This window comes from Typha latifolia, chromosome 4 (assembly GCF_019914945.1).
Source record: "Typha latifolia isolate L0001 chromosome 4, TyphaL0001v2, whole genome shotgun sequence".
NCBI classification, from domain to species: domain Eukaryota; kingdom Viridiplantae; phylum Streptophyta; class Magnoliopsida; order Poales; family Typhaceae; genus Typha; species Typha latifolia.
This window is the reverse complement of record NC_133089.1, coordinates 10,221,650-10,236,488: the sequence shown is the minus strand read 5'-3', so window position 1 is coordinate 10,236,488 and position 14,839 is coordinate 10,221,650. Positions and strand designations below refer to the sequence as shown.

Below are 14,839 nucleotides of genomic sequence, written 5' to 3'. Positions count from 1 at the left end.
CACACATTTGGTTATTTGCACAATAGGTAATGCATGTAATTCTTCCAGAGTAACAAAAATATAGTTGCATGCTACCTTCAGATATGATACTGACCTTCGTTATATCGTCAGAAAAGTTTTATGCGGGGTTGGTTATTTATCTCAACTAGCTTAAATACACAACCAAGAGCTGCCTGAGCATAACATGTCACGAGATAAGTACCAATCCCAAAGGCATCTACTTCATGTCCCTGCAGAAAAATTAGATTATCATCAAATATCCAATTCACAGAAATTGAAAGAGCTCAAGTTTAAGCATACAAAGTTTTAGTGCCAAATCTACTATCTACATTATTATTTATGTAATTTTTATCCTATGGTCATTATGCCAAATGCCAGCAATCAATTACCTTTTTTATACTGAATGTTCAATCTTTGTGAAAAGTGCACTGGCATGGGAAACAGGCAATACCAAGAGATAGAACACTTCAACTGCTTTAACTAGTCATTTTAGTAACCCAAATCTATAAAATTTCTACTCTTGAATTCTCCTCTTGCTAAGATGCATCAAGCTGAAATGTCACCTTTATACTGCTAACTGATTAAATAATAGTGTATCATTCATGGCAGATGCTAGTATGTGACTCACTCACATTGACAAGGGGAAGGAGTGAGAGCTCACGACACACTCACGCATGCAATGAAGGAAGCGACGGTGTGGCAACGATTCTACTAGGGGATGTGAGTGTTGGATCAGGATACTCGGGAGGGGAGGAGTCGACAGAGGATGTTAGAGGTAGGGAGATGAGGCCGGCGGTCGCAATGACGTGGGGACTGGGGAGATGAGGGCGGCGGCTATTAGGGCTCAGAGTCAGGACTCGGGAGGGGAGGAGCCAGCAACGTGGGGAGATGCCGAGAGCCTTAGAGTAGGGGAGATGCTAAGATGATGCCAGCGGCGACGTGGAGAGATGACGCCGGCAGCGGCGTGGGGACTAGGGAGATGTGGTCGGCAGCTATTGGGGCTCAGAGTTAGGACTCGGGAGGGGAGGAGTCATCAGTGTGAGGAGAAGCGAGATGCCGAGAGCCTTAGCCCTTAGAGTAGGGGAGATGTTGAGATGACTCAGACGAGATGTTAGAAGATGACGCCAGCGGCCGCAGCGGCGTGGGAACTGGGGAGATAAGAGTAGCGGCGGCATAGGGGAGAGAATGAATATTAGAGGAGTTGAGAGAGTGAGAGTGTTAGAGAGTGGGAGTTAGGTTATTTAGTTTAGAATATATAGTGCAGGTTGGCAGGTTGACTCAACATGAACCGACTCGTATACTTAAACGGGTCAAAATGAGTCAACTATATAAATTTGAACACAACCTAATTATTAATCGGGTTAGGCGAGTTGACCTGTTTATGACCCGAAATCGATTAAGTTAACCCAAACCCGATTAAGAGGTGGGCTATTGTGTTGGGTTATTGAGCTGGGTCAAGATTTACCACCCCTACTTAGTAACACTAGCATTACCACTGATATGATTCGAACTTCATCGAGTCGTCTTGAGCATGGATATATCCTATGAGAGTCTTTTCTTATTGTATTTAGTTATTTATTTCAAAAAAATAAGGATTATGTATGTCGCGTTCAAACATGGAAGGGGGTGCGTTCAAACGCCCTTAAGAACGCCTACAAGTGTTCACATCGATAGAGAATACAATTTGTGCGTTCGAATGCGTAGACCCTATTTGAACACCCACATGCAGACGCCTACATATGTTCGCATCAACAGAGAACGCAAAATACACATTCGAATGTGATCGACGAGAATTCACTATTTCTAGGGTTAATAATTGTCATTTTTTGCTTGTTTTGTTAGCCTCTTAAGGTGTGGATGGCAACCAAAAAGACTATGATGAATGAATATTGAGTTCTATCTCCTTTTTATCCTCTTTACCCTAATCTTCCTTCCTCTTCCTTCAAGCCCTAGTTGTGCACCATCTCGATGACGGTGATCTTCTAACCTCCCTTGTCTATCGAGTCGTCCCTCCTCCTTGCAATCTCGGCCCCTTCTCCATCTTCATTCTTATCCCCTAAATGCCTCAAATCATCCATCCTCATCACCATTATCATCTCTAACCTTATCATCACCACCATCCGTCACTTCCATCCTCATCACCATTTTCGTCCCAGTTTCAATTAGAATCTGTGAAGGGTATAAATAACAAAAATGTAGATCAGAAAGTTACGAATCAACCACCCTTAGTTTTGTAATATTCCGACTACATTACAGTATCTGGGGAATATTTTTCCTCAACTACGCAAGCTGCTTTCCTACAATTGATCCAAATCAGGAAGTGGATGTCGGACCATAATAAGTGGTATCAGAGCCACCATTCCTGGGCTATCATGCCCACCACCAGATCCATAGCATCAAGGCCCAATGAAGACACCTTCACGGAGGGAGAAGCCATAGAGATTATCAAATCAGATGCCAACCCTAACTCACCGATTGAAACGTCTCCAATGACCTCTATGGCCAACTCAGATCTGATCAAGATGTTTGTGGATATGATGGAGACACAACGAGCCATGCAAGCATCAATGGATGTCATGATTCAAGCCCTCTTAGGCACACCTAGGGGTACGACAATGATTGAGTTCCCTACTCGAGCCCGGGGTACATCACCAAGGAAATTGCATTTTTGCCAAAGGACACTACCTCCACCATTCCATACCAAGCGAAAGGAAGACTATGAGGCTCCCATGGGTGGGCACACCAAAAGTCCCTTTCTGCCCACACTGGTCAAAAGGCGCAATGTACCACCGCCAGTCTTTCACCGCGACGTACCACTATCGGTTCATCACACGACCGAGCACCGAATCTATCATCACGATAAGTTGGCGGATTATAAAGAACCAGCGACCCCACAACACCATCCTAGGGATGTTGGATTCAATCCAAGAGAAAGGAGGCCCAACCGATATGAAGAAGAAGAATGAGGCATCCGTGTAGGGACGATTCTCCTCAACTTCCCACCCTTCAATGGAGGAGACCCACTCGATTGGGTTTACTGAGCGAAGTAGTTCTTCAAATACCAAAGAACACCTAATGCCCAAAAGGTGTTGTTGGCATCTTTCTATCTTGGAGACACTACCATTCGATGGTACCAGGCCACAAATCAAGCTCAACCCTATCGATCGTGGGAGGAGTTTGCTGACGTGATTTGCGTCTGATTTGGACCCTCTAGCTATGAGGATTTTCAGGCTGCTCTTATCAAGCTAACTCAAAGGACTACGATGAGAGCATATCAAGAGGAGTTTGAGCGAGTTAGAAATCGAGTGCGGGGCTGGTCGGATTCTCAACTCAAGAGCACCTTCATTAGTGGCCTTCGACAAGACATTCAAGCCGAAGTGAAGGCCGCTCGACCAACCACGTTGTTGGAGGCTTTTGCAATAGCTTAATTGATGGAAGAGAAGCTTCGAGAGCTGCGGATAGCAGAAAAAGGGGGCTAGACCGTCATGGAATCTAGAGGAGTGCCCTGGCAAACAGCAGCAACCCATCATGTGTCGGCGCCTCCACCAAGAGAAATGGGTGCAAGAATACCTCCATGACCACAACCAGAAGTGAGGGGACCTTCCCGAACTACTATGAGGAGACTTACTCCAACCCAAGTTGAAAAGAGAAGAGCAAAAGGGCTATATTTTTATTGTGATGAGCAATTCACCCCCGAGCACAAATGTGTCCGATCGGCGGCTACTGTGATGGTGTTGGATGAAGCAAAGGATATGGAGGAAGAGGAGATAATGAAAATTGAACTAAAGGATGCGGCGGAAGACCAAGAAGCATTGGAGGGCAGTGAGGAGATCCATGCCGTGATATCCATGCATGCCTACATCGGTGCCAATGCACCTCGGATGTTGCGGGTCGATGGCACAGTGAAAAATCAAATAGTGAGGATCCTCATCGACACCGAGAGCACCCACAACTTCATGGACGAGCAAGTGGTCAAGAAGATAGGGATGGCTATAGACCCTACTTCGGGATTTGATGTAGCATTGGGAGATGTCACGACATACCAGGCAAACGACGTATGCCGAGAGGTTCTTTTAAAGATTCAGGGCAATTCTTTCACCTTGGATCTTCACCCATTGGTCCTATGAGGGGCTAACATTGTATTGCAAACACAATAGATGCAAAACTTAGGCTCGATGACCTTTGACTTCTTGGAGATGTGGATGGACTTCAAACGATGTGGCAAGCAAGTGCAGTTAGACGGAATTTGACTGTTGGCTCGAGTGTAACTTCAACCAATGGTGGGACTGTCAAAGGTCGGATGCCATGGGCTTTTAATGCAATGATCCAAAGTCAAGTAGGCCATGCAAAGGAAGAAAAAGTACCCATTGATATGTTCGCCTTACTGAAAGAATTTAGCGAGGTGTTTAAGGAGCTACGCGGCATGCCGCCGATTTTACCCGAAGATCACCGCATTGAGATTACTCCCGGAGTGAAACTGGCTAATGTGCAGCCCCTATAGGTATCCATTTGTGCAAAAGGAGGAGATCACAAAACTTGTCAAGGAGATGCTAGACAACAAATTCATCCAACCCGAGCCCAAGCTCTTACTCCTCACCGGTACTCTTAGTGCAAAAGAAGGATGAGACATGGCATTTCTGTGTGGATTACCGTGCCTCAATGCCATCACGGTGAAGGATAAGTGTCCTATGCCGATCATTGAAGAACTCTTGGACGAGCTTTCAAGGGCCTCTTACTTCAGCAAGTTAGACTTGTAAGCCAGCTACCACCGAATCCGTGTGAGGCTCGAGGATGTGCACAAGACTGCATTTCGCACCCATGATGGGCATTATGAGTCCAAGGTTCGATGAATGACGTCTTCAAGGTGTTATTGAGGCAGTTTGTGCTAGTCTTTTTCGATGACATCCTTGTGTAGGAAAGAGCATCTTACTCACCTTCACGAAGTGTTGTAGATTTTGAAGAACAATGAGTTGAAGGTGAAGGAGTCCAAATGTTTATGGGGCCAACCGAGAGTGGAGTATCTTGGCCACATTATTTCAGCCGCGGGAGTAGAAGCTGATCCCGTCAAGGTGCAAAACATGGTGCAGTGGCAAACTCCAAAGACACTGAAAGAGTTGCCAAGCTTCCTTGGATTGACGGGCTACTTTCATCGATTCGTCGCCAATTACGGCAAGATTGCCGCTCCCTTGACATCACTACTGAAGAAAGGAGAGTTTCATTGGAATAAGGCGGCAACGAGGCCTTTGAAGCGTTGAAGAAGGCAATGACCACTGCTTCAGTTTTGAAGTTACCCGATTTCACCAAACCCTTTGTGGTGAAATGTGATACGTCAAGAAGGGGATCAAAAGTTAACCAAACAAAATATTCAATGTGGCAACAAAATCTTCATATGCCGCTATCCCAAATCTGCGTGTAATCTTTCTACAAAAGTCAGCATAACTGGTAAATCCTCCACCACGAATAGCCGATCGATACCAATACAATATCGTTCCTTAGAGGTGAAAGCTTGCCATCTGGAGCTTTGCATCTTTCGTTGTCCCTTGACAATCAAAGTATTGTTCCACTTGAAACACCCAATCCGTCGGATCACCGTCTTGGAATTTTGGGAAGTCCAAACGTACTGTTCTCCCTCGGATAGTATTGTCGGGTTCGCGAAAGATCCTTGATTCAGGTTTGAATATTTATGCTTGTTGATCTCCTTCACTAAATCCTCGAGCACGTCCATCACCATCTTCGAAGGGATCAACATCATTCTCTAAGTACCAATCCTCTTCATCGACAAAGTGTATCGGTGCCGCACGCCTCTCGGGTTCTACCACCACCGGTCTTGGGTTGTGTATCGGAGGTAGGGGATGATGTGTAGGAATAGGTAAAAGAGGATCATTGACATTAACATGTCGCATTTGAACCTGTGGGATATCGGTTCGGTGTGGTCCCACCGCTGATCCTTCTTGAGGCACCGATCTTCATCGAGGAGATGATGAAGCCGATCGGTTCATGACATATTCCTTTAAAATATTATAATCATTCTGCATTGCGTCAACTCTATGCAACAATGTTTAGAACATGCCCCTAAGTTCTTCCACCAAGCCCATGTTCACACCCATGGATGTTGGTTGACTCGGTCTTGTCATGGTCGCTCCAAAAGAATTGACCTCACGGTTAAGGTTATCGTGGACTAGGTCTTCCCTTATCAGTGTGTTCTCCATTGATCTCCTTATTGGTGTCATTTTCCTTGTTTCCACCACTAATGAAAGTCTAAGGTTTGCCTCGCTCTGATACCAATGGTAAGTTATGGAATAATTCCTTTAAAATCTGGATTGATTGTAGGAAGTAGTCCGCACAACCGAAGGAATATATTCACCAAATATTCTCCTGTAGTCATAAAATTACAAAATGAAATGAAATCGATCCGTAACTCCCTAATTGATGTTTTTTGTATTACGCTCTTCGTAGATTCGAACTGCAACTGGGACAAAATTATGATTTAGTGCGGATGATAGTGGTGGTGATGGGTCGAGTTAATGTTAGGGTTATGGATGATAATAAAGATGAGGATGGATAGTTGATGTTGTTTAAGGGATAAAGACAAAGGGGAAGAAGTGGTCGAGATTCCAAGAAAGAGGGAGGACTCGATAGACGAGGGAGATTAGAAGTTAAGAGAGACCCAACGGTAGAGGTGGTAGGTTGGTGAAGAGGGAAAAGGGAGATTAGGGTAAAGATAAGATAGAGAGGCAAAAAACCAATAATCCAATAGTATATTGATTTTGGCTACCATTCATACCTTTATAGAGACTAGCCAACAAGCCAAAATAATAATTATTAACCCTAATTTTAGTGGACTCCCGTCAATCGCGTTTGTAAAGCCATTCGAACGTGCCTTTAACCGTGTTCGAACGCAACCTATAGAAAATTTATTTTAGTGAAAACAAATAACTAATACAATTATTCTGCACTTTCATTTCCCTTCCTTGAGGAGCCGAGACGTAGGTATCACTAACCCAAGTGTTAGAGGGTTGTTGCATGAGATTATAGCTGATCCAGAGAGCCACCCTAAAATGGAGGACCCAAACAAGCTTCTACTCGACTGCGGGTGCATCTAAGTGCTTGTGAGTTATTTACAGTCTAGATTGTTGGAGCATTTCTACTACACTCTTGAGGTGGACCAAGAGGGTGTCTTAAGGACCTAAGAGGATCTCCCAATGTTGTACCTAGTCCAGACTGAAGAAGGACGTTGAGCATACATGAAGGCATGTTGGACGTGCCAACAGGTAAAAATGAAGACCTTGAAGCCATCTATACTTTTACAACCACTACTAGTCATTGATTAAGTGAAAACAACGTAAAATGCTTATGAGTTCGATGTTTTAAGTAAATTTGAGGGCCAATCCATTTTGATAAATAAATTAAAATAAGGCTAGTTTGGTCAATCACTCCAATACCATTGGCTAATAATTAACAATATATTTGTATTTGCATGGTGTATAATGGCTAAAAAATCATGATCATCCAAAATGTGTGATAGTTCCAATTTTATCTATTCTCGAGCCATAAAACTCCTAAACTAAAACAGTGAAACTTAGCTTGAAAACAATGAAGCACCGCATAAAGAAAAAGTAGCAAAATGAGATTTGGTTGAGCACCAAGTCTGGTGGGTTAGAACATTTTAACTACTTACAAGATTTGTTCTGTCTACAAGGTATAGAAGAATCCATTCTGCTTTACATTTTTCACCACGAAATAACCAAATAAATTATATAATATTATAAAAAAATGCCAATTTCCATAATCTGCAGAACAACAGTATGCACTGCTACTCTAACACGGTAACACCCTTCATTGTCTGGAGTTTCCAATGAATGTAAGAATCTGAAAGGTATGGTCTCATTCATAGGTCTGCTTTCTCTTGAGGATTGTTGGAGATATGGAGATGGATCCAATAAGAAACAGAACTACCAATGTTTTGATGTCGTATAAGTCTCTAACTGATTTTAGATCGCCTAGAGCTAGGCCAGCCTGCAGGAAGACAGAAGCTAATTTGTGCTAGGCAGTGATAAATGTTCAAAGTGACCGAACATAATAGTTTACCAAAGTAATTAACAGCCATAAGGTATTGCTGAAATATCAGAAACAGAGATAAGAGTCATGAGGCTGAATAATTTAACAAGTACAGAACTTGTAATTGCTGATTAGTGACTTATTCGTTGTACTTACTCCTGAAAGAATAAATACTTTAGTAAGGACAGAGCATGACATTCAGATCGTTAGTGGGCACCGAGCATTAGAAGATGCTCAATTGACCTTATTTTAAGCTGTTCGCATATGGAATAGAAATATCCTTATTCTAGATTAAGTCTCCTATTTCTAGTGTACAATTGACCTAACTATTTTGCCCCTAGATTTAATATTATTTAATTAGACATCACCTTAGTTATAGTTGAGATTCATTCTCTCTCCTCTCTTTTCTCTTGAAAGATAGTCATATCACATAAATATATTATTATATTCATGTTGCAACGTAGTACAAAAGACATAAGTCTATATTGCTATGCATTATATATTTGCACTGCAATACACTACATGGCTATATGTTTACACTGTCATACACTACATAGTCATATATCCACATTGCCACATAATAGATAGTTATATATTCATACTGCCATGCACTATATAATTATACTGTCATGCATTACACATGCTTATATATTTACACTATCATACACTATATGGCTATATGTTCACACTACTATACACTATATGACTATATATCTACACTGCCACGCACTACATGGTTATATATTTGCAGTACTGCATACAAAATAGCTATATGTCCGCATTGCTATGCATTTATAAGTTCGCATTTATCATAGTGCAGATATATGGAGTATTTTAAATCTATATTTATAAGAAAGAATATTATAATTTCCGAAAATATACATTATTATTACTATTACATCTAACCAACAATATTTTTATCATTTGGTGTAACACATTACTAATTTCCAATACAAATTTACTATTTTCTAATATTTTAATATTAATTTTATGTCACATTAAATATAATTACTACTTCTTGTACTAGTGCTCAACTCATTCTTCTCTGCAAAGACACAAGTAGGGGATGAACTTTCTACTCCTATCTTCTCTACTCTCCCAAAACATGAGTTCCACAAGGAACTATTGCTTTTGATCGCATAATCCATGCAAGTTTTCAAGCCTCCTCCCATGATCAGTTCATTTCTGCTCCTCTACTGAGATCTTATCACAGTCTGTTAAACAATAATGATGCTACAAGTTCATTTACCATGAGAGAATCAATAAGGGTCACTACAACCTTCTCAATCTGAAACAACACTGAGGAGGTAATTTTTATGTACCTACTGGTATCGAATTCAAGAACTTAACCAACACTAGGTCAAGGCAAACTTGTATAAAAACTTGGGTTCCATCATTAAGTGGAAATTATCGCATTTATGCTTCTCCATCAGCATATCACCGCAGCTTTCACAAAGGATGTCTATAGTTTTAACACTTTTGCCTTCAACATGACCTATACGATTCCTAGATTGGATGCAAATTTAATATCGAAATATCCGTCAAGATACTTGTTTGTTTCCAAGCAAGTATTGCAGCATCATGATACCTCATGCTGACAGCACATTCCAGATAACTAGATATGTCAGCAAATGCAATCATCCACCAAACCATTTAACTTGGATGAACAACAGGAGAATTCGTGCAGGACAAATCAATATTATTAACCACAATGTAATTCTGTCCTGATTCCCTAATCTATTGCAAAGTTAAAAGATAGATGCAAGACAACACTTACAACGCCCAAAACAAGACATTCACAGCTATTGGTTGAAGTATTGAAGACTCTCTTGCTCACTAGACCTCACATTAAACTACTTCATCTTGCAACAGATTGCCCTCTGATTGATGTTCTTCCATAACAGATTGCTGCTTTTACAAGATGTAGATGAATCGATGTAGCTCTGATAAGATTTCTCAAGAACTCTTTGCTGAAGAGATTATCTTGGTAGTGTGATGGATCTCCCCTCTTTACTTTTTGGCTCCTAGGGTTTTCATTGGGGAGAACAGCTAAAAAATATCTAAAAATATCCTTTCTATAGTTGTAGAAAATCCACTAAGAAATGGGTGGCCATAGTTACAATAAAGCCCTCAAACCCATGTTAGAACTATACACCTGCACAACCATTCAAGTGCCCTTAAAGAATCCTTTAGGTTTGCTTTTCAGAGTTTGAATGCTCTACGAACAGTGGCCAGCTCCAACTGACGTACTTTTGATGATCGCACACTCATCAAACAGTGGTCATGGACTTTTGGGGTACCAAGCTTTCTGTGTTGATGTTCGAACATGTCAGGGACCCTTTGAGCGCATTCCGACTGAAATCTAAAGCTGAACTTAGAATCAAGTCTTCAAATATAATTCTAAGTTCTATGTGTCATGTAATATGTACATAAAGTGTAAGGTGTGTACATCACATTGGACAAACAAAACACTAATTTACAAATGTGTAAATTTGTCACCAAGTTAATCCATACAATCTGTTAAAAAATCACAAGCCGGTTGACTTCTCTAAATTTGTACAATAAGACAATGAAACAATTAATTCAGAATTCAGTTCATGAAGTTTGGCAAACCATGTTTATCAGAATGTACTATGATAATTAGGTTATTATGCTAATAGCGAGGAGGTAGTGACCCTAAAGATTTACCTATTTCTAGTCCATATGGTCTCCATATTTAGTTCAAGAGGACTGTTTGTCTATTGTAGTATTCATACAAAGATAGAACTGTATGCGATAGTGAATGGATTGGTCGAAGTCAGAAGTAAATGGCATTAAAATTTGTGACCACTTCATGATAGTATCTACATACACAATTTGAAGTTAACTTGAAACAAATTGGAGATTTTCTATTCTCCATATGTTCCAACAGCCAACTAAGGAAGCAAATAAGGAAAAAGTAAATTAAAAGAGACTCTAAACTATACCCACATCATAAGAACTAAATATGCTTTTTAAATTTATTGTTAGGAACACAATATGCATCATTATATCAATACATAAGATAATTTGGAATCTTCTGTCCATTTGACACAATAAGTACTTACATTGTGATCAAGGGAACAAAATAGTTCACAAGAAAAAGAATATCTTAATAAACAACTAAGGTTGCTTACTGTAATCACTAGTATATCATGCCGATAAAATATGAATATGGCCCTAATACTGAAAAAGAACATCATCGTATTTTCATATTAGAATCCCCATAAGATGACAAAAGATGTACATTCAGTCTCTGTTTCCTTTGTTGAGACAAAAGAACATCTAATGCCTATTCTTCTCATGAAAGGTATGAATGTGACTCAGAAGTGCATTTGATGCAATCTTCTATATACAAGACCTATGAGAATCCAGGCATGTCTGCAGAAATCTGCAGATGGGAGTTAACAAGGGATAGAGATCCTTGTAATTTTGCACAAGAGAAGCTGAGCCTATAACAATCATTTACAAGAAAATGCAATCTATCATCAGGATCAAGTTCAGCCTCTTCTATACTTTGTTATTACTTGATATAAACTGTAGTCTCTACCGTGATAAGTTTTTGTGAACAAAAGCAAAGTCAGAAAAGAAATTGGATGACATGATAAGCCTACCAACGGGGGCCTCTTTATTTATGACAACAAGAAATTAGTTACTTGTCTGAGTTTTCTCTTGTAGTCAAGCATAGACATGCTAGTAATAAACTAAGGCACTTTCTAGTTTGCACAGATGGCCACAAAGCACCATTGCTCACATTTCATCCAAGCTCATTGTTTAGCAATCAAGAACTAATCAGAACATAGTAGATAATCCTGAAACTAAAAAAGTGAAAATGTAGCATGACCTTAAATCATTAGATAACTATGTGGAGCACAATGCAGCATTCAAAAGAGAGGTAGCAACATGGAAATTTGAAATTAGATTATGTAACAAAAAGAAATGACAGTTAAATTGACAAGCATGAAGAACTGAAAACTTACTCTTACAATAACATAAGATCCTGGAATAATACCAACTAGGGTTGCAACAAAGAAAATATGAAAAGGTATATCAACAATTGGAGATGCCATATTTATGAACGTGTTTGGCAAAGTTGGAGTTATTCTCAAAAAGAGCATGTAGTTCAACAACTTTTCCTTCCTCTTTGCTATCTGCATTCATAAAAGAACTTATTTCGAATATAGAAAGATAATTTGTAAAACGGAACAAGGGATAATAAATGGTTCACAGAAAAATAAAATTAACTCAACAAATATTCCATAGTACCTCTGCCTGGAAAAATCTTAACTTTTCAGGCCACAACTTGCTGACCAAAGGCCTGCCAATCAACTTGGAAAGAAAATAGCAGGAAGATGCACCAGCAGTAGCGGTGAAAACAACCAAGACAACACCTCTGATTACCCCAAACAGCGCTCCAGCAAGCAAGGACATAAATATGGTTCCAGGAATCATGAATGTTTGCATAAAGATGTATATCGAACAATAACCTAGTACAAAATTTGCTCGATATTCTCTTGCATAGACAGCAAGATCATCTCTACAAAGTAAAGGCATAGAAGAAATATTAGTGATTTTGGTGGGACGCAGGGCAAACTTTATTATCTAAAGTAATGTAAAAAAGCATGTTCAAAGTGTTTTTGCAATAATTTAGACATGATTGATGTGCTTTCTTTCAGTCAATAAACATAGGAAGTCAAATTAGTAAACACAGGCTCATCCTAAATATTCTTCAATATGAAAACAGTAGTGTCAGAGACTAGGAATATGTGTTATAAAGAGCAAGGCCGAGGGATCCACATTGACCCCAAGAGCATATTTTGCAACATGCACCAAAAGAATGCACTTTTTATATGCACATGCATAAACTAGCCATGAAATTTAGAAAGGTTATAAAGTTGAATATCGAAATCTAGGATAATGTTATAAGCTTAGGGTTTGAGCACATTCTTAATATTGGTTTTATACATAATAGTCAATTAGCAGCACATGCATTATATGCGGAGCAGCTACACCAGCAACTTATCCCAGAACTGAAAGGGAAGAAAGGATAAAGTCTAATGTACCATCCACAAACTAGACTATCAAAATATTCAAATCATAGAAAGGTTGTAAAATTTAACGTGCATCTCCAATGATGAGCAAGAAATAGTTATACCAGTACCTTATGCTGCCAAACACAGGAAAACAAGAAAGAATGATAATTGGCAGGGAAGGGAAATTAGGCTGATCTTAGAGAGGATTTGATAGAATGCTTACTTCACAAGCTTGAACAATATTCTCGCCTAACCAATACATCATAGAAGATCATACATATGAGTCCGTCAATTAATTTCATGCCATGAAGTAGAACAAAGAGCCAATAAAGAAGACGACAGTAAGTTGGTAACATGCAAATTATTAACTCATCATCTATTCTAAAAGCTTATGCTACAAAGAAAGGTGATTCCTATATTTTATATTAGAATACTCTCCCTTTATTTCTATGCTCGAGAAATTTTAATAAACTCAAGTTCACTTTAACTTATTTAAATGGGTGGAGATTTTATATTTTAAATTACAGAGGCCTGGGATTCAAATGCAGAAACTCTGCTCTTATATCATATTAATTGACCAGCTACCATAAAACTTAAGCTACTACGAAATTGTGATTTTTTTTTTCATATTCTAACACAAATAACCCATACCTAATCTCTTGGGAGTATCAACCAGGTTGAGAGCTAATCTTTCTTACAAGTGATAGTAGTAAGAAATATAAAAGAACAAGAACAGATTCTCAGCCAACATAAGGCACTAGATATCCAATCTCATCTGATCATCATCTAACATCGCAAATTCACACGGAAAGAGAGGCAAGAGGCGACTCACTTAAGCACGCGAACGTCCGAGAGGGTGCGAGGCAGCCGGAGGATCTTACCATACTCGGCGTGCGGCATCGTCAGATAGATGGAGAAAATCCCAGTGACGAAGAGCAAGAAGACCGCAAGAGCAGCCGCTGCCTCCCACCGCGTCAGCGGCGATCTTCCGCCACCCCTGTGCAACGCGGGCAATGCCGTCTCCAAATCCCGGCCGATCGCGAGCCGGAGGGGAGCCATGGAAGGGAAGAAGACGGCGGGGGGTATCTAAGGGAATCGCCTCATGGCGTCGCGCGAGATTGTATCAAGACTCAAGAAAGATTGCTTCGCGAAAACGGTTCTTGATGTGGTGGGAGGGAAAAAATAAATAAAATAACATAAAAATGGAGAGAGGAAAGCTTCCAGGTGGGAGCTGCTGCTGGCGAAATGGCATATGCCGCGCGTTACTGTTGTAGATGTGCGATGCTAGTAGGGATTAGGGATAACGGATAATTTGGAAGATAATTCTATTCGCTAATCACATTCGTCAAAACTCAAAAGTCATGTTTTTTCTTTTTCTTTAAAAAAAAAAAAAAAAAACTCAGAAGTCATGTTACTCGCAAGGAAGGCCCCCTTTGGTCCTAAAATAGACCAATTTATAATTCCCTAACTTAAACCACAGCTGATCTACCTACCCCTACTAAGGACTGTCAAAATAATCAAGCTCGACCTGTTTGTTTGTAAATGATCATAGGTAGGCTCGCTGAAGTTTTATTCGATAAAAGACTCTAAGCATACAAATATACAAATTTTAAAACCATTAAATCAAGATATAGAGGTTTATTATCTACCTAATCAGGCTTATTAATTCAAGCTTGACTTGAGTTAGCATGGGGTTTGAGTTAAAGGCTTATAAAATGTGCTTGATTTTA

General features: G+C 39.9%; 1 protein-coding gene across 1 annotated transcript; it reads right to left on the bottom strand.

Annotated features, from left to right (window-relative positions):
* Window positions 1–7,630: 7,630 nt before the first annotated feature.
* Window positions 7,631–14,363, bottom strand: LOC140787716 (uncharacterized membrane protein At4g09580-like). Its single transcript, XM_073136805.1, has 4 exons — window positions 13,942–14,363; window positions 12,343–12,613; window positions 12,057–12,227; window positions 7,631–8,016 (listed from the first exon to the last, which is right to left on the bottom strand). Exons 1-4 carry the CDS (start codon window positions 14,166–14,168, stop codon window positions 7,885–7,887), a joined length of 801 nt encoding a protein of 266 aa, XP_072992906.1. The 5' UTR covers window positions 14,169–14,363; the 3' UTR covers window positions 7,631–7,884.
* Between the last annotated feature and the right edge of the window lie 476 nt (window positions 14,364–14,839).